At 37.6% G+C, this 27,085-nt stretch overlaps 2 protein-coding genes across 7 annotated transcripts in view; both read right to left on the minus strand.

Moving 5' to 3' along the window:
* Window positions 1–1,074: 1,074 nt before the first annotated feature.
* ampd1 (adenosine monophosphate deaminase 1 (isoform M)) lies at window positions 1,075–19,775 on the minus strand. Of its 5 annotated transcripts, none has more exons than XM_016290419.1 (17): window positions 19,641–19,774; window positions 18,037–18,048; window positions 17,070–17,075; window positions 15,896–16,061; window positions 12,095–12,200; window positions 11,475–11,640; window positions 10,764–10,983; window positions 8,656–8,785; window positions 8,384–8,578; window positions 7,957–8,088; window positions 7,708–7,871; window positions 7,502–7,628; window positions 6,822–6,985; window positions 5,781–5,901; window positions 3,882–4,055; window positions 3,671–3,781; window positions 1,075–1,743 (listed from the first exon to the last, which is right to left on the minus strand). In XM_016290419.1, the coding sequence occupies exons 1-17, from the start codon at window positions 19,660–19,662 to the stop codon at window positions 1,588–1,590; spliced, it is 2,172 nt and encodes a 723-aa protein (XP_016145905.1). In that variant the 5' UTR covers window positions 19,663–19,774; the 3' UTR covers window positions 1,075–1,587. The 5 variants fall into 5 exon arrangements, with proteins under 5 accessions (XP_016145905.1, XP_016145907.1, XP_016145908.1 ...); XM_016290421.1 differs by having other exon boundaries at window positions 1,588–1,743; window positions 18,037–18,045; window positions 19,641–19,775; XM_016290422.1 differs by lacking the exon at window positions 18,037–18,048 and having other exon boundaries at window positions 1,588–1,743.
* A 2,035-nt stretch (window positions 19,776–21,810) lies between these two features.
* The window catches only part of LOC107598969 (GTPase NRas-like), an 8,016-nt gene continuing 2,741 nt past the window's right edge, over window positions 21,811–27,085 (minus strand). The window contains exons 2-5 of one of the 2 annotated variants that reach the window (XM_016290426.1): window positions 26,543–26,666; window positions 25,742–25,920; window positions 23,562–23,718; window positions 21,811–23,390 (exon numbers count right to left, since the gene is read on the minus strand). In XM_016290426.1, the coding sequence (XP_016145912.1) occupies window positions 23,271–23,390; window positions 23,562–23,718; window positions 25,742–25,920; window positions 26,543–26,653 (567 nt within the window). In that variant the 5' untranslated portion in view covers window positions 26,654–26,666 and the 3' untranslated portion in view covers window positions 21,811–23,270. Of the gene's footprint in view, window positions 23,391–23,561; window positions 23,719–25,741; window positions 25,921–26,542; window positions 26,675–27,085 lie in introns of both variants that reach the window. The other variant, XM_016290425.1, reaches the window with a different exon arrangement.

Raw genomic sequence — 27,085 nt, forward strand, 5'->3', positions numbered from 1 at the left:
TGCTAGGTCCGTTACCTCTAGACTAAAAGGGTTAGCGTGTAACTATGTATAGCAGTTATTTATTACATATTCTGTACAATATTAACCCTTTAACTGTTACCCGTCCCCTCTGTGGGTTGCCTAAATTTACTTCACTATATTACAATTAAATCCTAATCTAATCATGACAAACTATATATCGTTGGAAAGGTCTAAGACTCCTAAATAGATATTTTACCAATGTTTTTGTTAAAATTATGTAGGAAAAGTAATGATTTTTTTTGACAAGAGTGCACCTCAAAAATCTACATCATAACAGGAGTTCTGAGCTTTGTCAAAAAAAGTCGTCTTTGTTGCCTTTTTCTCTATCATACTTTAGAAATCATCAGAAATGATATATCAATTGAAAACTTAAAATCTCAAAATTCATCCTTTGAACCCCATTTTAAAATCAAACATTGCATTACCATGAATATGGTGCATCAATATCATGTTACAAAATGTTTTCGTTCATGAATTATAAATTAAGTTTGGATCGTGCACTTTCACGTCTATGTTCAAAAATGTGAGTGACAGTTAAGGGGTTTTAAGTATAAAGTCATACAATAGGTCTGAGAAACACAAAAATTAACATGATATTCTCTTACTATCTTCTTATACAAATCAAGTTTTGCAAGATGCATGACACGTTATGCCTGGTTTGGCATCAGTGACAGTAAATGTCACTGGTTCTCATGTTCCCAAGACGTTTACCGAATGTGTCACGATTAATTTTAATTTGCAGAAGTGCAAATGATGTTTGCAAGCTACAGATGGGGAGATTTTCAGTGAATAATGATTGAGATTTCATATCGTTGCTTACACAAACCTCTTGTATGACTTTAGAAGACTTGGAATACAGTGAAATGGATATGGATTAACTTTAATAATAGTTTTGATGTTTGTTAGTTTTTTTTTTAAATGGAAGTGGTTTTGATGTTCTTTTTAAAGCTTGATAGTCTCATTTTATGAAAAAGGACAGCATTAACATCTTTTTTTTTGTTGCTCAAAAAAGTTAGTTAAATTATGGCAAGTTATGAGCAAACAATGGCAGCATTTTCAATTCTGTGTTTAATATAAAAATCAGAACACTGTATATTTTAAATATAGATTTTGTTTATTGAGTCAACTGTAACAGGTTTTTTTCCAAAGCATGACCACAAAAAACATAATACAATAAGGCACAAAGTAGATTATTATTAAACTTTATTTGAAAAGGGACCATGTACAAATTTCCATTTCATGCATTGTACCGAATTTAGCCAATGGCTAGTTTTCATCCACGGTCCCTTGGCAGATAATCATAATGTAAACTTATGTAAACTTAGTTGTGTAAACCTGACTTACAGATAAGACATAAGACAAAATGCACAAACCAACAATGAATCGGACTCCTGTGTACAAGAAGACTCAAAATATGTTCTGGAGTGTCAATTCTCATTAAGATATTGGCTATGTTTCATGGTTTGTTATCTCATGGGCTTCACATTGATGCTAATATAAATGTCATTGGAAGTGACAATTTAAGAAGAGTGTAGAACAATCCACTTTTCATGTGTGCATGTTTGTTTAGTCAGCCATCACGCCCTCTCTAATGAGGTTCAGCTCATAGCACAGGGTCTCGTAGCGGTAGGCCATGCGAATCTGAGCCAAGTTGGTTTTGCGGATGTCATTGCCTCCAGGACCATCCTTCAGGTAGTTGATACCAAGGAAGTGAATCTTTTCCTGTTTGTGTGAGAAAAAAAGATCATGTTGCAATGTCAAGTCACCTTTATTTCTATAGCACTTTACAGACTGTGCATAGTCGCAGGAATGTGTTTTGAGCAGGGGGTGGGGGGGCTGAGAAGTAAAACCAGGGGTTGCAGGTTGGGGTCACGTGACAAGAGTGATGCGAGAAGACTGACACTATGATGACGGATCCAAAAGCAACTTTTGTTAATAAAACTTTAATTTCTTCATTTAATATGAGTGTCTTTATTGTTTAAGAGTAAGAGTAATATTGAATCAACCTTAAGCATTAATTTTGTTTCAAGAATAGGAAAGATCTAATGTTAAAGATCAAAATAAGCACTACAAATGTGAAAATGTGAGATTTGTTGCTGTTGAGTTAAACGCTCTTGCTCTTTCTCTGCTGTCTCTTTGCTATGTCTGTAGATATGGTCATTAATTCTTAATTTGGGTACAGACATGCTACAGGTAATAATATGATCAAAAAATCATGGCAACAAATGATTTTTTAAGTCAGTTTAATAAGTTGAAACGACTTTCAGTCAACTTGATTCAACTAAACTCATGTTTAACCGTTGCTTCTTGTTGGCTTGGGCTACTTTTTCAATGAATTTTAATGGATATACAAATTAATAAAATTAATTTTATTTATATTTTGTTTCAAATTGTTCATTTATTTTTAAGACTGCACCCCCAGCACCCCCATTTTTTTGTGGGTTACACTCCAGGGGGTGCTGCAGTACTCTCAGCACCCCTACTTCCCGCGGAATAATGAGATTGTGTCAAAGCAGCTTCACAGAGACAGGCAAATAGCAGAACCAATTATGGAAACCCCACTAAAGCAGCTCTAAAAGACAATAGTGTCATTTTTTTAGGTTATATCAATAACAGTGTAAAGATCATGACGTTTGAAATGAGATCAATTCAGATGTAAACACAACAGTTGTACAGTCTGCAATGTTGTTTTTCAGTTCATATAAGTTCAGTGTTGATTCAGTTTAATCAGTATAATACTAGTGTTGATGTTGAAAGATGCGACTCAGCTGTAAAGCGGCTATACAGAAGATGATGGTGCTGAAAGTCCACAAAAACACTGCTTAACCCTCGTTAGGTGTGTAACTTCCAAAATTAATAAATGGGAATTATTAATTATTAGATATGGAATCATTAAGTTCTTACATTTAAGTGTAAAAAGCCCCCAAAACATTAAGATCAGTGTTGTTATTGTTACCTAAAAGTAGAACTTATCAAAATAGTTTTAGTAAGTTTTAGTTTAGATACAAAGCTGAAATAAAATAAAATGTATAAATATGAATTGAAAAACCTAAACTTAAAAAAGTTAAAAATCAGAAATGTTGCCTTGGAAACTAAATTCAATAACATATGTTTAAGTTGAAGTAGTAAAATGACTAAAAAATAAAACTGATATAAATAAACCAAAGCTAAACAGAAATAAACAAAAATAAAACTGACAAGTTACTGAAACTTAAAATGAAAAATCTAAATATAAAAATAAAGGCTCATTCAAAATATTAATAAAATAACTGATTAAATTTAGATACATACATTTTAATCTGTGTTATTATAGTATTATTTATTAATATTTTAATTCAAATGAGCTTTAAAGTAAAATTAAAATGAAAACTGAAAATATAAATATAAACATAACACATACACACATAATTTGTGATTTAAAAATAATCTATTACAGGGTTGCTTGTAAAGTTGTGTAATTTAATTAAAGAAATGTAGCACCAGTAAAAACATTACACATATAATCTATAGTTACACAACAAAAAACCTTAACATTTGCTATATTCTAAAAGAATATGAATATACCTTGGGTCTAGATCAGTAAAAGTATGCATATAAAAAGAAAAGATAAATTGATGTTTCAGTGATGTGTTTGGTCAGGTGCCCTCACCTCATCAGATAGGCCACTCTGGAGAACACTGTTTCTGGCAATCTCACACATGTCACAGGTGCTGAGCTTGAACACCTGGGCTGCAATGGCATATTCCTCCATAAGGGGCTCCTAGTGATGCAGGATTCAAATAACACACAGATATCAAATCAATGGAAGGGAGGGAGAAGAAGCAACTAATTTGTACATAAGAAAAGGGGTGAAGCCTTACCTTAGTGTAGTGGAACTGCATGGGGTCATCAGTAGACAGAGAGACCATCAGTCCCTTCTTGTGGAACTCCAGCAGAGGATTCTTGTTGTACTCTAGGAACAGACTGTTGTTGCTGAGTGGGGACATGGCAATGGGGACCTGGGTCAGGTAATACAGATACTGCAGGACAGGGCTCTGTGGAACGTGAGGTGACAGTGAGTGTATTTTGAAGACAGAAAAAGTGTATGGGGGTAAGGTGTATTGGTCAGGGTAAATGTAATAAATCAGGGTAAAATGCCTTTCTCACACAGAACAACCTCCTCGACAGCAACCAGTCTGGTTTCGAAAGAAGACATTCAACCGAGACTGCCTTACTCTCAGTTGTTGAAGCCGTAAGACTGGCAAGAGTGGATTCCAAATCTTCAAATCTTATCTGTCCGCTGCTTTTGACATGGTTAACCACCAGATCCTCCTGTCAACCCTATTGGCAAAGGGCATCTCAGGAACCACACTCCAGTGGTTTGAGTCTTACCTCTCAGATAGGTCCTTCAAGGTATCTTGGAGAGGTGAGGTGTCCAAGTCGCAACATCTAACTACTGGGGTGCCTCAGGGCTCAGTTCTTGGACCACTTCTCTTCTCTGTCTACATGGCATCACTAGGTTCTGTCATTCAGAAACATGGCTTTTCATATCACTGCTATGCTGATGACACTCAACTCTACCTCTCATTCCATCCTGATGATACGACGATAGCTGCTCGCATCTCAGCTTGTCTAACAGACATTTCTTGCAGGATGAAGGACCATCACCTTCAACTCAGCCTTGACAAGACAGAACTGCTTGTGGTTCCATCAAACCTACCGTTTCATCACAATTTCACCATCCAGTTAGGCACATCCACCATAACTCCTTTAAAAACAGTCAGAAACCTTGGAGTTACGATTGATGATCAGCTGACTTTCTGAGACCACATTGCTAAAACTACCCGGTCCTGCAGATTTGCTTTATTCAACATCAAGAAGATCAGGCCCTTTCTTTCGGAACATGCTTCACAACTCCTTGTTTAAGCTCTTGTTCTGTCCAGGCTGGACTATTGCAATGCTCTCTTGGCAGGTCTTCCAGCCACTTCTATCAAACCTTTACAATTAATCAAAAATGCGGCAGCAAGATTAATTTTTAATGAGCCAAAAAGAATGCACGTCACACCTCTGTTCATCAATGTGCACTGGCTACCAATGTGTAGGCATTAATGTTTGCCTACAAAACCACCACCGGCTCTGCACCCATTTACCTAAATTCATTACTTCAGACTTATGTGCCCTCTAGAAGCTTGCGTTCTGCAAGTGAACATCGCTTAATTGTGCCATCCCAAAGAGGCACTAAATCACTTTCACTGACTTTTAAATTAAATGTTCCCTCCTGGTGGAATGACCTGCCCAAATCAATCCGAGCAGCTGAGTCCTTACCCATCTTCAAGAATCGGCTTAAAACACATCACTTCCATCTTTATTTGACCCTCTAAACTCTAGCTCTCTCTATTCTAATTCTATTCTTTAAAAAAAACTTTTAGACATGAACTCTATTCATTTACTGCTTGTTTTCTAACACTAGCCTTTCTAATCGTTTTGTATTCTATCTATTTTTTTATTTTTTTATTATACAATTAACAAAAGCAAAAAAGGCCTCTAACACTAGCTTGCTCTATTATTTGTCTATTCTATCTGTTTTCTTTTTATTTATTATATAATTTTAAAAAAAAACTTGCTACGTGTACTGCGTTAAGCTAACTGAGACTTGTTATAGCACTTGCATATCATTGCTCTTTTGTTGATTTTGATTGCTTCCATTGTCCTCATTTGTAAGTTGCTTTGGTTAAAAGCGTCTGCTAAATGTCTAAATGTAATGTAAATGGTGTATTAACCTTCTTGAGGTTGAGACCATGAGAAATGTTGTCTGCAGTCATGAAACAGGCCAGCAGGTGAGTGACAGCTCCAGCTTCACCACAGTGAGGTCTGAACTGGAATGTGTTCATACCTCTCTCCCTGGACGCCACAAACACACAGCGCATAGTAAATTGCATAATAGTGCAACTTGTACAATGTACATGACACAATGTTCAATTTTAGATTTTTAAAATTTTCTGAAGTAAATGTGAATGGTGCATTCTTGTGCAAAACTCACTGCCACAGTACCAGGGTGTTCTGGGAATTTAACGCTAGTTGGTTGCTTACAGCTCACACCCAAATCTCTACAATATTCTGGACTCTACATACACTGTTTAAAAGTAGTGTTTTTTTTTTTTTAAAGAAATCAATACCTTTATTGAACAAGGATGCATTAAATTCATAAAACATGACAGTAAACATTCCACAAAAATATTAAGCTACACAAATGTTTTCACCATTACTAATAATAAGAAATGTTTGTTGAGCAGCAAATCAGCATATTAGAATGATTTCTGAAGGATCATGACACTGAAGACTGGAGTAATGATGCTGAAAATTCAGCTTTGCATCACAGGAATAAATGACATTTTAAAATGTATTCAAATAAAAAATAGTTATTTTAAATTATAATAATATTTCACAATATTACTGCAATATATTATATATATATAATATTATTGATCCAATAAATGCATCTCTGGTGTGTTTTTCAAAAGCATTAACAAATGTAAATAAATGCCAATTTTATTGTCTAAAATAATTATTCTCAGCTAAAATTTTGGACTCCAATCGCTAAGAAAAGTAACAGCACACTTCTCCCTGCAGGCTGTGCAATTAGTGGTATTATTCATGTCAATGAGACGAACAGTGTGGAATGCGTTACACACCAAAGTTTATTACATGGGGTTTGGGATGGAAGGAAACCCTTAATATTGACTGTAATGATAGTAGCAAGCACAGCAATTATCCAGTCTAGAAAGCTGCTTGCCATTTTTGTGTGTTATTGAGATACTCACTTGCGCAGCTGGTTGAGTCGGGCAATGTTTGCATACATGTAGTAAATCCAGTAAGAATATGAAGGGCTCTTCACGATGTCCCACTCCTCAGGTTTGGGGCTCTTTGTGGAAAACATGTGACCGCTGTGTTTGGACTCATCATCCACACTGTCAAAGGCAGTCACCTGTAGAGAGACAAAACGCAGGGATGAAGGGGTTAACAGGCTACAGTAATATTGTGAATTTTTAAAATATTTTAAAATAAATGTTTTCTAATTTAATATATTTTAAAATGTAATTAATTCCAGTGATGACAAAGCTGAATTTTCAGCATCATTACTCCAGTCTTTAGTGTCACATGATCCTTCAGAAATCATTCTAATATGCTGATTTGTTGCTCAAGAAACATTTATTATTATATCAACATTGAAAACAGTTGTGAAAACAAGTGCTATTTTTTGGAGGTCATGGTACATCTTTTCAGGAATCGTCAATAAATAGAATTAATAGTTTCATGAATATAACATTACAAATGTCTTTCCTGTCATTCTTGATCAATTTAATGCATCCTTGCTAAATATAATATTTAAAAAAAAAAATTTAATCTTACTGACCCCAAACCTTTGAACGGTAGTATACAGTATATGGGACAAAAAATTGTCCCATGTATTACATTTACTATATTTTACAGATTCACTCACATGCTTCAAGAAGACACTAAGCTCTGGGTTGGAGTTTGGGTCAATGGTGGCCTGGAAAACAGGGAGGAAGATGTTTTCCAGCATTTTCCCAAAGTGTGGCACAAAGTTCCTGCCTCTGAAAATGTCACTAAAGGGGGACAAGAGATAAACTGTTAGTACAGTTTCCATAAAGACTGAGTGTGAGAAGTGAAAAAGGTTCAACATACTAGATTCTGGGCACTTGAATCATCCACTTGAGTTGAGGAGAAAAGACTCTGTGCTTGTTAAACCAGCTTGCAAGCTTAGTCCACTCATTAGGGTTACAGCCATAGATGGACAGACGAGGCTCTGCGTACTGGTATCTGGCATCCTCCAGGTCACTAGCAACTTCCTGTGAGATTCCAGAGATTACAGCTGATTTGACTGGATTTCCCGTTAGTGTAAATCAGTAATGGCATGGTTCACCCAAGTCTTACCTTAATAATGGTGGCAAAATACTCTCCAGATATGTGGTTCTCAGTCTTCATATAAAGATCACGCAGCTCACTGGCACCCACAGGGTTGTACTTGGCATTGAATTTATCAAAACGCTGGAAGGTTTGTCTGCCCTGCATGAAGTAGAGTGAGAAATAACTGTAAATAACGGTTCTTGAAAGCAATTAGGAGTGCTAAGAATGCTGTCAAAACAGCTGAGGAATACACTGAGAGGATTTTGTAAGCCATGTGATGGCCTAAAAATAGAGCACATGACAACTGCATAATGAGCACTGCATAGTGCTATAAGGATACTTTGACACATTATTTATAGTGCTGAACTTCTGTGGTGATTCTCTATATATTTTCCTCTCATGTCTGGGTAACCAGGCCCCGAAGAACCTGTGTGAGGTGTTGTGTGATACTTACAGCATGCACATCCAGAGAATCGACAGTCAGGTCATAGGGGTGCAGATTAAGAGACGCAAAAAGCTCCTTCATGGTAATTTCCTTGCCCTTCAAAACATGCACAACACGATCTGCATCCACACGGTAGGACTTCTTGATGAAGCGGAGGAGATGCTTCTGGTTCATGCAGGCAGCAGCGTGGATGTGAGTATCAACCTACAATAACAACAACATAACTGTCAAAATTTGTGGTAGAAATTATTTCAGTATAAATGACATATTGGGAGTCATACCTTTCTGCAGTTGTAAAAGTCTCTGTGGGGATTTTTCTTCAGCTCTTTCATCTCCTCCATCTCGTTCAACATCTCATGCACATTGAATTTTGACATGAGGAACTTCAGACGACGATGGGTGTATGACTTTCTGAGAAACAAAACACAAGGATCCATTAACGCCGTTTTATTGTCTATAGCCTTAAAGGGGTCATATGATGTTGCTAAAAAGAACATTATGTTGTGTATTTGGTGTAATGAAATGTGTTTATGCGGTTTAAGGTTAAAAAAACACATTCTTTTCCACATACTGTACATTATTGTTTCTCCTCTATGCCCCGTCTTTTTGAAACGCGTCGATTTTTACAAAGCTCATCGGTCTGAAAAGCGAGGGGTGCTCTGATTGGCTAGCTATCCAGTGCGTTGTGATTGGCTGAATACCTCAAGAGTGTGACGGAAATGTTACGCCCCTTAACATACTGTGATGCCATGTCCCGGCACGATGAGACAACACCAATAAAACCCATTATAAACAAGGCATTTGTTGCATCCAGTGGGGACACAATTACTGATTATAATGACTTATACTGTCTTTTTACAGTTGCACCGTGTTCCACCGCGCCGCGTAAACATAAAGCCATGTCTGCATTTGTGATCGGAGAAATGACAAAAAAGAAGCGCTACTCTACACTGCTCAAAACTCGCGTTTGAATCATCAGTGGCAAATTCTTTAAATATAAAAAAACGTACTTACAGGCTGTGAGTCAGAAACGCCAGACGGTCCTTGCAAAGTTGGAATTGCCCCACTTTATTGAAACAGCCTTTGTGTGTAGACGGCACTGTAGGCTACTCTACCAGGATCAGGAAACAGTCCTCCATAAAATGCGCTGCACACATCTGAATATTTGGGTTGAACTGTTCTGGAACGGTGTTGTAAATACAACCTAACCACTAATTCTAGTTGTGTCCTCTTTTGGAAGGCCAAACAAAGTAGTTTTGCTTTCACAACGAAACGCGCAGCATCACACATGGCGGACTTGAGTGAGGAACGGCCGGCAGGCTTGAGAATAGCGCGGCCGGCGGATTCGACGAAGGAGCGTCTGGCGGGCTTGCGGCAACTACATGTGACGACCCTGGGCTGGACTCCGCTTCGTCCATGGTGAAAGCCGATCTGGCGATCCACAGCGCGAAGTTGATGTATTTCCTCAGCAACCAGCACGGATCAGCTCCAGGCATGACGAAGCGGATATCATCCTCTTTTGCAAGGCCAACCAAAGTAGTTCGCGACACGGCGGCAGGGGGAACAATACTACAGCGAGAATAAAAGTTACACCTTCTTTCTTTGTGTGAACATTTGGGTGGTGTTATGCAAATCTTCCCACACAGTGACATAGACATGTGGGGGCGTATTTATACGAGGCGTTTTAGGAGGGCGTGGACCAGTCTTAACATTTATAAAGAATATCTCTTTGGGTTTGAGACTTTAGTCTTTGCAAGTCTTTGCAACTTTAGAGATCTTATCTATGCACGAACAGCTTGTAACACTACAAAGAGAAAGGACATTTTGAAATGGCATCATATGACCCCTTTAAAATTCAACATTATACAAAATCATAAGTTTGAGGTCAGTAAGAGCTTTCAAAGGAAATAATTTTATTCAGCTAGGATGCATTAAATTGATCAAAAGTGACAATAAAGACATTTATAATGTTACAAAAGTTTTCTGTTTCAAATAAATGCTGTTCTTTTGAGCTTTCAATTCATGAAAGAATCCTCAAAAAAAAAAAAATCAAAAATATTAAGCAGCATGACAATAAGAAATGTTTCTTAAGCACCAAATCAACATTCAAAATGATTTCTGAAGGATCACTAAAGACTAATGGAGAGTAATATCTGCTGAAAACTTATATTTGCCATCACAGAAAGAAATTACATTTTAAAATACATTAAAATAGACAACAGTTATTTTAAATAATAATATAATACTGCTTTTGCAGCATTTTCATCAAATAAATGCAGCCTTGATGCAGATAAGACACTTCTTTCAAACAGATTTAAAAATCGTATCGACCAAACTTTTGAATGGTAGTGAATATAATATATACACTGCAGTGCTTTCGTGAACTCACGTTGGGCCCTGAGCAATCAAGGTGATGAGGAAATTCATGTCATCTATGAAGGTGGCAAGATCTGGACCGGGGTGGTTCAGAGGCTGGTGTTTATCTGCAGATGCTGCATCTTTGTAGACATAGATAACACCATCCTTCATGCGAGCGATGTAGCCGAGGTTAGGTGGGAAGTCCTTTGTACAGAAAGGATCCTCACCAGACTTAGGAGGAGAGGTGAAGACTGCAACACAACAGTTATGCTATATTTCACTGAATTCAACAAACACAATCATTCTTCAGTTACCAAACACAACATTTTCTTTTACAATGAAAGAGTAAAAAAGAAGTAAAAGTGTTAAGTCAGCTATATGTTAAAGGGATAGTTTACCCAAAAATGAAAATTCTGTCATTAATTACTCACCCTCATGTCATTCCAAACCAGTAAGACCTTCGTTCATCTTCGGAACACAAATTAAGATATTTTTGATGGAATCTGAGAGCTTTCTGATCCTGCATAGACAGCAACGCAACTGAAATGTTCCCAGACCCAGAAAGGTGACATTAGTGGTTCAACCGTAATTTTATGAGACTACGAGAAGATGAACGAAGGTCTTACAGGTTTGGAACGACATGATGGTGAGAAATGAATGACAGAATTTCCATTTTTGGGTGAACTATCCCTTTAAATCAAATATTTATGTTTTTATCATGAAATTCTGTTTCTGTTATTACCAGGGTGCACTTGATCTTCTGGTTTCCACTGCTCTCCTTCAATCTTGCGTAAGAACTGAGAGGGAGTGTTGGGGAATCTCTGGAAAGCCAGCCTCATGTACTTCTCTCTGATGGTCAAGGCACGGTACAGCCCCGTACAGGCCAGCTCAAAATCATCCATGGTCACCTGCAGAACAGTTTGGAAGGACCTGATTCTGTGTAACGCCAACGCTGATTGTTATATTTGAAATACCTATATCTATGAGTGGAAATGTGCTGACAAATGCAAATGTATATGGAGTCATAGAGTGCACTGACTGGGTGACACTATATTTAAATGTCATAATGTCCTTGACGTCATGCCAGGGTGAATGAGTTTGAATATTATATAAGAGTAGGCAAGAATTGATGACTACATGTGAAAAGCGAACTCCTGAACTCTCTTAAATCCCCCTCCTAAATGTCAGATATAGATTTCAGAAACCACATCCAGGGATGTGCTCCACCTGCTAAGATGGAGAGACCCCTTGCCTGATCTATTTCAGCTGACCAGTTACCTGCAAAGGGCAGTTTGCAAATCAAAACTTACATAACATGTACATGTTCCAGTCGGTTCCTGGAAGTTATATGTTGGAACGTACCCCAGCAGCGTAGTCACCAGTGATGGACACTCTCTGGAAGTGAGGGACCTCCAAGTAGGTTGGTGCATCTTCTAGCACGGGCTGAGTGCGACTGAGATGCTTCTTACTGTGTGGGGATTGGTTAAAGATTAGGTTAGGGTGGACCCTTTTCACAGACTATGAAGTATTTATATTTTCATTTACAACATATTTAACAGTATACTTTGTGTTATTTGGCATTACATTCTGGAACAGGGGAACAGGCCAGTTTAAATCAAATTAAACATTAAATCAATGTCCTTGTTACACTTAATGTTTACACTAAGTGCAAATAGCTATAGATTCTATTTACACCTTGCAGGATTTTCTGCTATTTATACTACTTATTGCAGATAGTGGCAATTATCTGCACCTCAGTATTTTAGTACATTATAAAACAGTATGCAATAATAACAATAACAATGACATGATATCTGATTTGAAAAAGTAGGAAAATAAATTAGGCAAAACGCGATTTGAATCCCGGTCTATCGTGTCAAAAACGACTTAGACACATAGGCTACTTTACCATCTGCGCCACTGGAGATAGTCTTTTGAAATGCTTTGTAATCACACATTGATGGAGCGGAGTCAGTGTAACTAGCCTCTGCCAACAAGGCGGGCTATTTGCACTTGTAAATAGACACTCCGTTTTTTTAATTGTGAACTGATGTTCAGCTGTTCTATTTAATAGTCAACTTATTTTCAGGTCAACGTCATAAAAGCCCTGTAAACTTTGTCACAGGCAGGAAGATACATCTTTCATTTCATCAAGCTGAATGCTCACTAAAAACTGACACAGTCATCACGTTTTCAAGTCATTTCATGTTTCATTTTGAAGTGACATAAAGCAGTGATATCTAAACAGGAGAGTTGTTTAGATAGGGCCGAGAGCTTGCACGAAAACAAGAGGCGGGATTTATCACACGAACCAATCACATTCAATCATAACCGATCATATCCAATTATAGCGCGACAGAGGCATTGCCTCCTCTCACGTGACTTTCCCCCATTCATCTCAATGAGCCTCCAGAAAAGTCACGGCAGCTTTAGGGTCTCTGTAGAACAGGGGTTCCCAAACTCGGTCCTGGAGGGCCGGTGTCCTGCAGAGTTTAGCTCCAACTTGCCTCAACACACCTGCCTTCAAGTTTTTAGTATGCCTAGTAAGAGCTTGATTAGCTGGTTCAGGTGTGTTTATTTGGGGTTGGAGCTAAACTCTTCAGGACATCGGCCCTCCAGGACCGAGTTTGGGCACCCCTGCTGTAGAAAGTCTATGGACCGAAGGGAGGCAAGCGTCCGCTCTAACTTTACCTGCGGGTGTCGCTGTTGGACAGTGTTACTTTATAAAAACGAGTGACTTTTAGACTTTTAATGTCATATTTAGTCATATCTGCGTTGTTGTATTTTTGTAATATGGATTATTTTCTCATCCACTTTTGAGGAGAGGAGACACTGCCTCCCTTGCCCCTGATATATATATATATATATATATATATATATATATATATTATATATATATTATTAGTTTTCAAACAAAGTTTTAATAACCTCAAAATAAACTAAAAAAGTAGCGTTCGCCTGAGGCCTGACGGTAGATGGCTCAGACGGTAAGTACTGGTACTGTCATTATTTTTCCCTCTATTATACATGTATGTATCACACAATCTCGATTTGTGCACTTGTTTTGTCACAATGTTTTGTTTAAAACCGTCAAACCGTCGCAAGACTGTCTTTGAACCTCTCTCACTGTACAACACAGGACCACCGTTTAGGAGCCACGATTGTTTCACGATGCCAATCTTTCATCTGGGACAGCCGAAAATCGTGCAGTGTGTTTAGGGCTTAAGACATTGTATTAGCCTATATTTTTGATGAAATCCGAGAGCTTTCTCCCTGAACGGAAACGTTCCCAGGCCCAGAAAGGTATAAGGACATCATTAAAATAGTCCATGTGACAGCAGTGGTGAACTGTAATGTTACGAAGCTCCGAGAATACTTTTTGTGCACAAAGAAAACAAAAATAATTACTTTATTCAACGATTTCTTCTCTTCTGGGTCAGTTTCCGCCGCCATTGCCTGTCTATGCAGAGTCATAGCGCTCTCATATTTCATCAAAAATATCTTACTTTGTGTTCTGAAGATGAATGAAAGTTTTACGGGTTTGGAACGACATAAGGGTGAGTAATTAATGACAGAATTTTCATTTTTGGGTGCAGTAACCCATTAATTAAAAAGCAGTTCAATAATTCAAATATAAAGTTATATAATTGTATGACTTGTACACTAGACTCCAAGACCTGAAACTGGTGTGTCAGAGAAAGGAGACATGCAAAATGTGCAGTGTTGGGGTGCCTCAAGGACCAGGGTTGGGAACCACTGGTCTAGAGACCAGGGGTGCCCAAACTCGGTCCTGGAGGGCCGGTGTCCTGCAGAGTTTAGCTCCAACTTGCCTCAACACACCTGCCTTCAAGTTTTTAGTATGCCTAGTAAGAGCTTGATTAGCTGGTTCAGGTGTGTTTATTTGGGGTTGGAGCTAAACTCTTCAGGACATCGGCCCTCCAGGACCGAGTTTGGGCACCCCTGCTGTAGAAAGTCTATGGACCGAAGGGAGGCAAGCGTCCGCTCTAACTTTACCTGCGGGTGTCGCTGTTGGACAGTGTTACTTTATAAAAACGAGTGACTTTTAGACTTTTAATGTCATATTTAGTCATATCTGCGTTGTTGTATTTTTGTAATATGGATTATTTTCTCATCCACTTTTGAGGAGAGGAGACACTGCCTCCCTTGCCCCTGATATATATATATATATATATATATATATATATATATATTATATATATATTATTAGTTTTCAAACAAAGTTTTAATAACCTCAAAATAAACTAAAAAAGTAGCGTTCGCCTGAGGCCTGACGGTAGATGGCTCAGACGGTAAGTACTGGTACTGTCATTATTTTTCCCTCTATTATACATGTATGTATCACACAATCTCGATTTGTGCACTTGTTTTGTCACAATGTTTTGTTTAAAACCGTCAAACCGTCGCAAGACTGTCTTTGAACCTCTCTCACTGTACAACACAGGACCACCGTTTAGGAGCCACGATTGTTTCACGATGCCAATCTTTCATCTGGGACAGCCGAAAATCGTGCAGTGTGTTTAGGGCTTAAGACATTGTATTAGCCTATATTTTTGATGAAATCCGAGAGCTTTCTCCCTGAACGGAAACGTTCCCAGGCCCAGAAAGGTATAAGGACATCATTAAAATAGTCCATGTGACAGCAGTGGTGAACTGTAATGTTACGAAGCTCCGAGAATACTTTTTGTGCACAAAGAAAACAAAAATAATTACTTTATTCAACGATTTCTTCTCTTCTGGGTCAGTTTCCGCCGCCATTGCCTGTCTATGCAGAGTCATAGCGCTCTCATATTTCATCAAAAATATCTTACTTTGTGTTCTGAAGATGAATGAAAGTTTTACGGGTTTGGAACGACATAAGGGTGAGTAATTAATGACAGAATTTTCATTTTTGGGTGCAGTAACCCATTAATTAAAAAGCAGTTCAATAATTCAAATATAAAGTTATATAATTGTATGACTTGTACACTGACCGCTTCTCCTCATCATCATCCTCGGTTACATGTTGGGCCAGCTCTTGGTTGAGGATAGAGGGTGAGTAATTAATGACAGAATTTTCATTTTTGGGTGCAGTAACCCATTAATTAAAAAGCAGTTCAATAATTCAAATATAAAGTTATATAATTGTATGACTTGTACACTGACCGCTTCTCCTCATCATCATCCTCGGTTACATGTTGGGCCAGCTCTTGGTTGAGGATAGGGCAGTCATCAGCCACATCAAACATGGATATCTCGTCACGGATATCATCCTCTTTGGTCTCCGAAGCAAACACACGCTCTGCAATCGCACGTGTGCGATCATCCGTCTCTGATGACCAAAAAACAAAGCATGTACCACAATGGTTTTAGTACAAATTCATTATTTAAGGAGACGGTGGCCAACCAAAGCGAAGCAAAAGGAGATGAAAACATGACTGAGGTCTAAAAGGCCCAAAAGCAATTAAAATGCATGAAGTGAGACCAACTTCTTTATGGTCTGGACATTAAGTATAAAATCAAATTTTATACTCTAAAAGCTATAAGACAAGATAAGTGACAACCAACTTGTAATTATACAAAGCATCCGAATGCTTTATATAGCGTCCGAATCTGAATGCTAGACATTTTAGAGACTCTCATTCTAATTTTGAACTTTCTAATCAGAGCATGCTTTTGTCAAAAGAAAGACATTTTTTCAGAATGATTCAACTATTGAGTCACTGTGACTGCTAGTGGTGATGGAACAAAATCTCCCATGCAGAGATGAACGAAACTATGACAAATTCATTAAGCCAAGGCACACATCACGAACTAACAACAGCACAACCCAAATCATAACTTAGAAATGAACAGATAAGAAACTATGAGGCCTACATCTTGAAGCTTTTTAAGAATCGTATTAAACATGCACAGAAATACACTACTTAGTCATTTGTTTGCTTATGAACTACAGTGGGGTGCAAAATGTTTCTGATTGAATAATCATTTTTACTTGCACTATTTGTTTTCATAACAATTTCAAAGTCTTTCTTGGTATTTAGTATGTCAGTGTATACAGCAGTATTCGAGCAAGAAAATCTGTATGACATCAATGTTACAAATTTACTTACTTCATTAGTGACCTAAAACAAATGATTAAATATTCTTAATTGTTTTATGTCATAACATTTTTAGGCTTACATTTTCTTAAAACAAAGTCCTAAAACTTTTTTTGTCTCAAGATTTTTTGCACCCCATTCTATATTTTCTTCTAAAACAAACAAATGAATAAAACATACAGATGGACATTTGAAGGTGTTTTAACATGTTGATCTCCGACGGGTTCCTTTATACTTACTCCCTTCTGATTATTCATTTCCAAAGAGTGGGCAAGGAAGATCCAAAACATTGAAAAAAAAGAGGAGGTTATAGGTTAGACTGAATTAGTAAGCAACACATCGGAACTGTCATTTTATTCACATTTCAGGGATCACACATGCCACATTAATAACAAAAAATTCTGTAATATTAAATCAGATCTCTCTGTATTGCAGGCAACCGGTAAAGCACGAGTCATGAATTTTACAATAAATTAATAAGGTTTTATATAGAAAAGAAATTGCAATGGCTGATAAAGGTAAAGTAGAAAGTACAAAATCACATTTTTAAAAAAATCTTATCAAGTCATGCTCATCACTGTGATGTTTCCACAATCCCGAGATTGCCGACATTGTCAAAAGAACTCAAACAAGGCTTGACATTTCACTATTTATCACTGTTTTCCTCACACAGAGGCAAACTTTTGTTAGCGTTCACTTCCCATGATCACACAATTTTTTTTTACTGGTCTAATCAAAGTCAAATCATGGGTGGATGTTGGTCCTGTGGGGCCCTCTTTTGTCACAATTGCAATACATATTGAACAAATAACAGGAAATTACATCACAAATTTGGAAACTAAGGGCGACAATATTTCTGGACTTCCATAGTATTTTTTCAGCATTCCTCAAAATACCATCTTTTGTGTTCAACATACAATTTCGGAACAACTTGAGGGTGAGTAAATTACAGCTATTGCGTTAGGTAAATGTCATGGATTGTGACAACTAAACAATTTGCTTATACTAAATAATATTCAACATCCCCTTCTAGTCCACATTCTTCTACTCTCAATCTTTGTTCAAAAATCACACAGTGTATCCACCTGGAGTTTCATGGCCAGTATGGGATGGGTACTGAGATTCCCATATCTACCAGTTCATGCCCTTTCCAAACACACAAACAATCATCCTACGCCTACGATTCCGATTCCTCCCAATACTTACGCTTCTCCTCTGCTGGGTTAGTAACATTTACCCATCAGACATGGGACAGGATTCATGTAGAGAGGGGCAAATGAAAATTTACAGTCACAGACAACACACATGGACCAAAACAGTCATCAAATGAAGTGTTATTTACACAATTCACTAAAACTAAACAGATAGTCTCGCCCTAAACTCACACCATCAACCAACAAATGACTTACTTTCTCCTGTGCAGCTTAATAATAGGCAGAGACAAATGTATTCACATCTAATAAATTACATGTTTACCAGTATTAGACTCCAGGGTATTTTACATGGGTGTGAAATCATTAATCAGATGTTTATAACGCCCTCAGCTCAGCCAGTATGTGGCCTTCCCTTCTGCCTCGAAATGATAGTGTTTCTATTTTTAAACCTGGTGATATCAGTGACTGATATCCTATCACAGTCTGAAAATTTAAATCCAGATTATTCTTAGCCTGCACATGGAAAGCAGCATGTCTAGCAATGCAAGTCTGAAATCAACCCAATATCCTACTGTGGTCATAAGTGGTCAAAATGTCAATGGTTTTACCATAAGTGTGATCATAAAAATGCATTTTTTTAAATGTTCGGTATGCCTAAATAATCTATTTGAATTGACAAAAATGATCCTTTTCAAAAGTTCACATATGCTTGATTCTTAACATTGTGTTTTTTAGGTTTATAATAGTTATTTGTCTACTGTTTTTGTCATTTTTATGATTCCTCTTATTTTGTTAAAATTATTAACATTTTGCAAATTCTGCACGGAGCATGTAAACGCATGACCACAACTGCACACCCTAGGGCTTGAGAACACAGTGGACAAACATTAATGATGTAAAAATAAACTTTAAGTGAGTTACGGCATGTCAAGCACCAGCATGACATTCGAGTCACTAGAATCCGCTGACTGGCAAAAGAGTCTCTTGCATTTTCAAGCATGCCTCTATGTGCTGTAACTAATATAACTTATAAGCCTTCGAAACCTCGCTTATAATCAGACCTAACAATCTTCCACATTGCCACAGCTGCAAAAAGCATCAGTGCGAACTCCTGCATGAATGCATACACATATGATACAGATTGCACTCTAGTCTATATCTAAAAAGAACAAATCAGCCTAATCGCAGGTGTTAATGAAGTAATATCACAGGCTTGAAAACCTAACACCTCTATTTTCATTCAGCTGCTATTTAGTAAAACATCAGGGGACACAGTTGAAGAACACAACGGCTTACAGTTGCTCTTTTCTTTGAATTAAAGTCCCCAAGAGACTCTCATATACCAACACCTCCAAAAACAGTTGTTGGTATACCTAACCTTGCCTAGTGTACTTTTTGTACAAGCTTCTAAGAGTTGATCGGCAGAAAGAACTATTCGGACACTCCCATTCCAAGACCACGGTTTCTGCCGGAGACCACGATGTCGTCCAGACCTTATGCAACAACATATTCTGTTTTTCAAAAAACTTTGCATACACATCAGTTAAGCTATTATGCTCATTTAATGTGATGAAAAACAAATTTCATAGTAGTATGTTTTGTTAAAACCAAATCTTTTTATTGTGTGATGGATTCACGTGGAGAATGGACACTCACCGGGCACAGCGACTTTGGGCATGTTGGCTGCTGGTTCTGACACTATCACTCTTGTTGTACAAAGCTGGCCGGTCCGACACTGCTCCTTGGTAGTGGGGAAGTGTGCGGCTGGACACTGCACCAGGGCAATTTTAAGCAGTATTTGCCCACTGTAACCAGAGCTGTGTACTGGATACAAGGGGCTTGAGACTCCAGGTTCTGTGCGTTCAACTCTATTTTAAGTTTTAACAGACAGACAGGTTCAAGTGACAAGCCCACACATGGGAAAGAGTGATATTATGTAAGTATTTACACACACACACACACACACACACGTACATCCATGCATGTAGGAGAAATACACACAATATGCTCAGTTTTCAGTTAATTTACTGGTAAAACTTCTTGTAATATGGTAGGCACATTAAACATCCGATACATATTAATATTTCCCCCCAAAAAAGACATGAAATGTTTGTTTTCACAATTTTCTGATTAAAGAACGTCTGCGATACTAATAAATTGTGCTAAAACTGCAAAATACATTATAAATCAAGTTGTCATATAGCTGAAAAAGAAAGGATTGTTACTGTAATGGCAAACTTAGTTTGTATTTTATAGAAAACATCCTGCCTCTGTTAAAGCAAAGCAAAGACAAGACCAAACGCAAACACAGTACGATTAATGGGAACATGTTTCAGATTTCACTGTAATGAAATCAGGCACAGGTTCATATAAATGCCTTATAAATAGCATGATAGTCAACACCAATCATAGTTTTAACTTCTTGATAAACCTTCATTGGCTTTCAAGAGACTTCAGGCATGAAAATAAACATCGCAGCAAACCTTACTATGGTCTGTTAAAATCCCAACTAAATTCATTTTTACAGCTTTCATTGGAAGATTTAAGACATTATTTAAAGGGGTCATATGATGCGATTTCACTTTTTCCTTTCTCTTTGGAGTGTTACAAGCTCTTGGTGCATAAAGAAGATCTGTAAAGTTGCAAAGACTAAAGTCTCAAATCCAGAGATATTCTTTATAAAAGTTAAGTCAACCACGCCTACGTAAAACGGCTCGTTCTAACACGCCCCCACATATCTACATCACGATGTGGGAAGATTTGCATAACGCCGCCCAAATGTTCACACAAAGAAAGAAGGCACAACTTTGATTCTCGCTGTAGTGTTGTTGCTGCCGCCATGTCGTGAAGATGCTGTGTTTCGTTGTGAAAGCGAAACTACTTTGTTTGGCCTTCCAAAAGAGGACAATATCTGCTTCGTCATGCCTAGAGCTGATCCGTGCTGGTCGCTGAGGAAATACATCAACTTCGCACTGTGGATCGCCGGATCGGCTTTCACCGTGGATGAAGCGGAGTCCAGCCCAGGGTCGTCACATGTAGTTGCCGCAAGCCCGCCGGACACTTCTTTGTCGAATCCGCCGGCTACTGCTCGCTCTAGCCCGGCCTCCGCTCACTCAAGGCTGCAGTGTGTGACGCCATTTCTCGTTGTGAAAGCGAAACTACTTTGTTTGGCCTTCCAAAAGAGGACACGACTAGAAATCAGTGGTTAAGTTGCATTTACAACACTGTTCCAGAACAGTTCAACCCAAATATTCAGATGTGTGCAGCACATTTTATGGAGGACTGTTTCCTGATCCTGGTAGAGTAGACTACAATGCCGGCTGTCCTGACTCACAGACTGTAAGTACGTTTTTTATATTTAAAGAATTTGCCACTGACGATTCAAACGCGAGTTTTGAGCAGTGTAGAGTAGCGTTTGTTGTTTGTCATTTCTCCGATCACAAATGCATACATGGTTTAGGTTTACACGGCGCTATCCAACGCAACGCGTAAAAAGACAGTATAAGTCATTATAATCAGTAATTATGTCCCCACTGGATGCAACAAATGCCTCGTTTGTAATGGGTTTTAATGTCTTTGTCTCGTCGCTCTGGCTGGACACGGCATCACAGTATAGTAAGGGGCGTAACACTTCTGTCACACGCTTGAGGTATTCGGCCAATCACAACGCACTGGATAGCTGGCCAATCAGAGCACACCTCGCTTTTCAGACCGACGAGCTTTGTAAAAATCGACACGTTTCAGAAAGGCGGGGCATAGAGGAGAAACAATAATGTACAGTATGTGGAAATTAATGTGTTTTTTTAACCTTAAACCACAAACATTTCATTACACCAAATACACAAAATAATGTTCTTTTTAGCAACGTCATATGACCCCTTTAACATGGGCTAAAAGATGGCATGCTATACAGGACGCAGAAGGTGGCATACAGATTTGGCATGTACACCAGCAGCACCATGTTTCAAAAGGCCCTTAAAGTAAGATCCATCACATCCCATGCTTGAAATCTGATTGACTTTTCTGTATCTAAACCAAATCATTCTAATCATTATGTAATATATGTCAAAATATACAATTAACATCTGAGAGCAAAGAGGATAAAAGTAACTCTAGACTCTAGAGTGAATGGAACTACAGTATATGAAACAAAATGGTAAACGTAAATGCTAAACAAACTCTTTGGCTACAACAAAAAATAAAAAAGGGGAAAAGAAAGGCAAAAGGGAAAGAAATAAACAGAAATAATCCCACTCATTTCTGAAGAACGTCTGCATTCACAGTATTCCTGAGCATTGAACCTGCGGATTAAGATTAAAGGGCATTTCATGTTCTCTCTTCTCAGGTCTGAGATTTTTGAAACGTTTAAAAGAACTGAAGATAACAGCTTTTATTTTAAGATAAATGGGGATAGTCTTATATTACATTAATCCCAATTTAAATACCATTTAAAAACCCAATTCCTTCTCTTGCCTATGAACTTAAAGCGTAATTACGTGAATAAACGTACTTGGGTGAATCTAAAAAAAAACTGCTAAGAACAGGTCCAGGTTTCACCCTAAAAATCAAAAGAACAAATACAAAATTATATTTTGGGTAAACAATATTTATACTACTTATAGGACTATTGCGAGTTTTTGCATTTGTTGACAACTATGCACATTAGAGAAAAAACTGAAGTATGTATGCATCATAGTAGTAGGTGTTAGACTGCCTTTAGGCCTATTAAAAGAAAGCATCATATTACAGTAAAATGTACTGCATCACAACAATGGGTATCACCAATGAGAATAATGGGAATTACAAATAAAACATTTGGATGCATTAAGATGAGAATTTCAGGGAGGGATGTCCATGAAAATGTTCAAATGTGGAAAAAGCTTCAAAATATAATTTCTTAATTATTCTTTACATTTTGTGGTGAAACGTGGCCATGTTTTTATGAGATGCACCCTTTTGCAATATAGAATTTATTTTCATCAACGCCAGTGTGCTGTTGTGTTCATAACAGCTCAGAAGTCAAGAAAGAAGAACTCAATGCCCGTTTACATTTTTCTTCCCAATGAACAGGGAAAACCCAAGTACTAAATGAGACAAACGAGCCTCTGTTGAAACACGTAAATGTCCAATGGCCTCATTTTTCTATAACAGCAGGCCAACAGGAAAGATGACCAGTTGTGCATGAATCCCTTTCAGCCAGCAGAGGGCGAACTCTGTGCACGCGGTCATGAGGCTTCCAGCCTGGTCATAAAACAAAAAACAAAAACAAAGGGGGAGGCAGTGCAGTCACATGACTTCACAGGACACACCCAGACAGCCCTGCTTCCTGTCTTCTCTGCTGTCCAGCTTTTTCATGCGATAATGTCGGATCTCACGGACGAGGGTGTAAAAAGCATCCTCAACTCCCTGAAAAACAAAGAAAATAGACAAAGGATATTTTTTAGCTTTGAAGATTTATGCTTGGTTTGATATTACAGTAAAAGCAATCACCCGACAGTGAAGTGAATATAAGCAAGCTACACTAATACACAAACGGTTTCATGAAAAGCAGAGAAGGGATGAACAGTCTTTGCCCACCTGTCTGGTCTTGGCAGAAGTTTCTACAAACTCAATGCCGTAGCTTCTGGCAAGTTCCTGAGCTTGCTTGGTGTCCACCGTTCTGGCCAAATCACACTTGTTCCCCACTAGGACCATGGGAACATCATCCGAGTCCTTCACGCGCTTGATCTGTTCTCTAAAAGCACATTACCATATTACAGACTTTGTGGAGAACATATTACAAACACGCCATATTTATAATGGAAATTATGACATTATTGATATGTCTTGCACTTCATCCACTTGTGTTACCACTGCTGAAAGGGGTCATGACATGAGAAATCAAATTTGCCTTCATCTCTTGACAAATAAGAGGTCTTTGTACCATTAAAACATCCTGTAAGTTTCAAAGCTTAAAACATCCTCCTCATTATTAACAAAGCATTTAATCAAGCTCCAAAAACGGCTCGGTCGTATCTGAGAGGACATGATGACGTCACAGGGCCGCAAACATTTGCATAAAGGCCGCCATTCTTCTCACCATAGGCCCCGCCCACTAGCGTTCAGTAGCTTGATTACGCGACGAGACACTCGCATTTAGCGTTGCGTCAAAAGCAAATAGAAATTCACACTCACCGCCGCTATCTTGTCTACACTGGATATAGTTTTGCTTTCGGAGACACTCCACGCTCGAGTCTGTCGTCAAAAGGACGACACTTTTTCACTTTTAAGCGTAAACTTTGATTATGTTGTCAAAACACACATCCAATAGCGAGGGGGCATTGATACGGTTTTCTATGCAATGATGTCAATCATTGAGACAATCATAACAGAGGCTGATTACTGACAAGCCTTAAAAGACACACTAGGGCTGAGCGATATAGCTAAAAAAATGTATCAACGATATAATGTTTTATATTGTTTGGTATCGATAATTATTTAAATTTTTTTATAACCTTTTTTAAAACAAAGAGCAATAGAATTTTTTTTTTGTTTTATTTAACCACTGTATTTTTAAATTAGCCCAATTTATTGAGACAAACAACAAATATTTTTTGTTTTAACAGTCAAACACACAATAAAAATTAAACGTATCTAATTTCTAATGTTTTATATGCAGATTAAATAGGCCTTAAGGAAACTTTTGTCTTGTCTCCCGAGGCCACAGGAGGGCGCAATGAGCAAAATAATGCAGCACATTTAAATTGTCAACGCAAGGAAATAAGTCTATAAAAAAATGTGCATTACGTCTACATTAACTCACATAAATCAAATATAATTTAATAAATTGCATAAACAATTATGAACAAAACAGCATCATGTATTTATGCATTGCTTAATCCAAAGAGCTGAAGCGCCATTCACTCAGATTGCATTTAAAAACATATGACACGCAGTGAAAAAGAATAAACCTCCACAAATTCACGACGTGTTTTCTAAAAGTTTAAACTGTTTTAACTTTGCATGGCTTTCTATACATCTCTTCTGTGAGACGCGAGTGCAGCAGTCATATTTGTCCATCTAAAAATGCACTGAATATGCGTTCTGTGTGAATGGCCTGGTTTCGGTTTTAACCTAATCAAGATCTTCTCCGCATTGAGCTTCTATATTTCTATAATATTTTGAATGCATAATGCAGCAACAGCGTGTCTCGTGGGCTAGACTAACAAAACATTAAAATGCAATGTCACTTACATCATCATCACCGCATCTCGTGCTCCACTGATGACGCTCCCCGACGCACTCCTAACATTTGATTGTACTATTTTTGCATTCAAATGCAAATGTTTATTTTAAATTCGACTAATATTCATTTTTTATTCACAATCTCCTCATCACAGGCAGGCACAGCACTCAATTCAGCACGTGTTTGTGTGTGCTGTCTGCGTCACTCAGAGCACGTGCACTATATCGAACAATTTTTATATCGTTATCGAAGAAGGTGTACCGTCGATAAATATCGATACCGTTTTATCGCCCAGGCCTAAGACACACCCCTTAAAAACAGACAGAGGGTCAGAATTAGGGTTGAAAATAATAATTTTTTCCACATATTTATTTGTTCTTTGTGCAAAAGAAAACTTTATTAACATTATAAGTAAACCTCAAGGAACATATTAAAATAAAATAACAAATAAAAAAAAATCCATGTCATGACCTCTTTAAAATCCAGATGATTCATAAAATACAACTGAAACCCCTTTCATCAGCTTACGGACCTGTACAAATGCACATCGGCGAAGGATTTGAGGTTGTTTATGGCAAAGACACAGAGGAAACCCTCTCCTGTCCTCATGTACTGGTCCCTCATTGCGCTGTACTCTTCCTGCCCTGCAGTGTCCAGGATGTCCAGCAGACACGTCTCACCGTCAATCACCACCTGCTTCCTGTAAGAGTCCTGAAGACACGGACATGATCAGCACTGTAAATCTGCATAGAGCCTGACAGTCTCATGATTACATGAATCAAACTAAATATTAGAGTAATGGACATATATATATATTATTCTACTTAAATATTCAGTGTAGGTCATGATGACAAATGACCTGCCAAATGGTGATGGTAATGTGTCAAATATGAAAAGTCCACTAGTACATTCACTTTCAAAAATTTAGGGTCATGCACTAAATTGATCAAAAGAGACATTTATAATGTTACAAAATATTTCTATTTCAAATAAATGCTGTTCTTTAGCTTTTTTTTTTTTAATTATCACGGTACACAAAAATATTAAGCAGCACCACTCTTTTCAACGTTGGTAATAAGAAATGTTTCTTGAGCGCCAAATCAGCATATTAGAATGATTTCTAAAGGATCGTGTGACAATGACGACTGGAGTAATCATGCTGAATATTCAGCTCTGCATCACAAGAATAAATTACATTTTAAAATATATTAAAACAGAAAATAGTTATTTTAAATTGTGATCATATTTAACAATATTAATATTTTTACTGTGTTTTTCATCAAATAAATGCAGCTTTGACAGTGTATGTAATTATGTACTTGTCATTATGTACCTCAATAGTAGGGTCATATTCATCCACAAAGTGATTTTGAATGAGCTGGATGGTTAAAGCACTCTTCCCAACACCACCTGCTCCCACAACAACCAACTTATACTCCGTCATCTTACAGTCCTGAGAGACCACCTGTGAGAGAGAGACAGAGAGAATGCACAAGCATATATTAATAACACTTTAGTACTCATAAACAGATTGACATACAAATAAATATTTCAAAACATCTGTATAAATATCACAAATAAAAAAATTTCTGTGTTTGTATAAATGCCTTTTAGCCTAAATCGAGAGGAGAGAGAGAGGTTATCAGAGTAATAAAATACACTACCATTCAAAAGTTTGGGGTTGGTTTTTCAAAGAAGCCTTACATTCACCAAAGATGCTCATTTGATCAAAAATACAGTAAAAACAGTCCTATTGTGAAATATTATTACCACTTAAAATAACTGCTGTCTATTGTAATATGTTTTAAAATGTAATTTAGGCCTATTCCTGTGATGCAAAGCTGAATTTTCAGCATCATTACTCCAGTCAGTGTCA

Source organism: Sinocyclocheilus grahami, unplaced genomic scaffold, assembly GCF_001515645.1.
Source record: "Sinocyclocheilus grahami isolate Dianchi unplaced genomic scaffold, SAMN03320097.WGS_v1.1 scaffold259.1, whole genome shotgun sequence".
Classification (NCBI taxonomy): domain Eukaryota; kingdom Metazoa; phylum Chordata; class Actinopteri; order Cypriniformes; family Cyprinidae; genus Sinocyclocheilus; species Sinocyclocheilus grahami.

Coding starts and splice junctions, on each gene's coding strand:
- ampd1 (XM_016290419.1), bottom strand. CDS start 19,662: ATGCCCAAAGTCGCTGTGCCCG. Junction 7,872..7,956: donor ATTTTGCCACCATTATTAAG/GTAAGACTTGGG, acceptor GGAATCTCACAG/GAAGTTGCTAGTGACCTGGA. Junction 4,056..5,780: donor ATGGTCTCAACCTCAAGAAG/GTTAATACACCA, acceptor CACGTTCCACAG/AGCCCTGTCCTGCAGTATCT.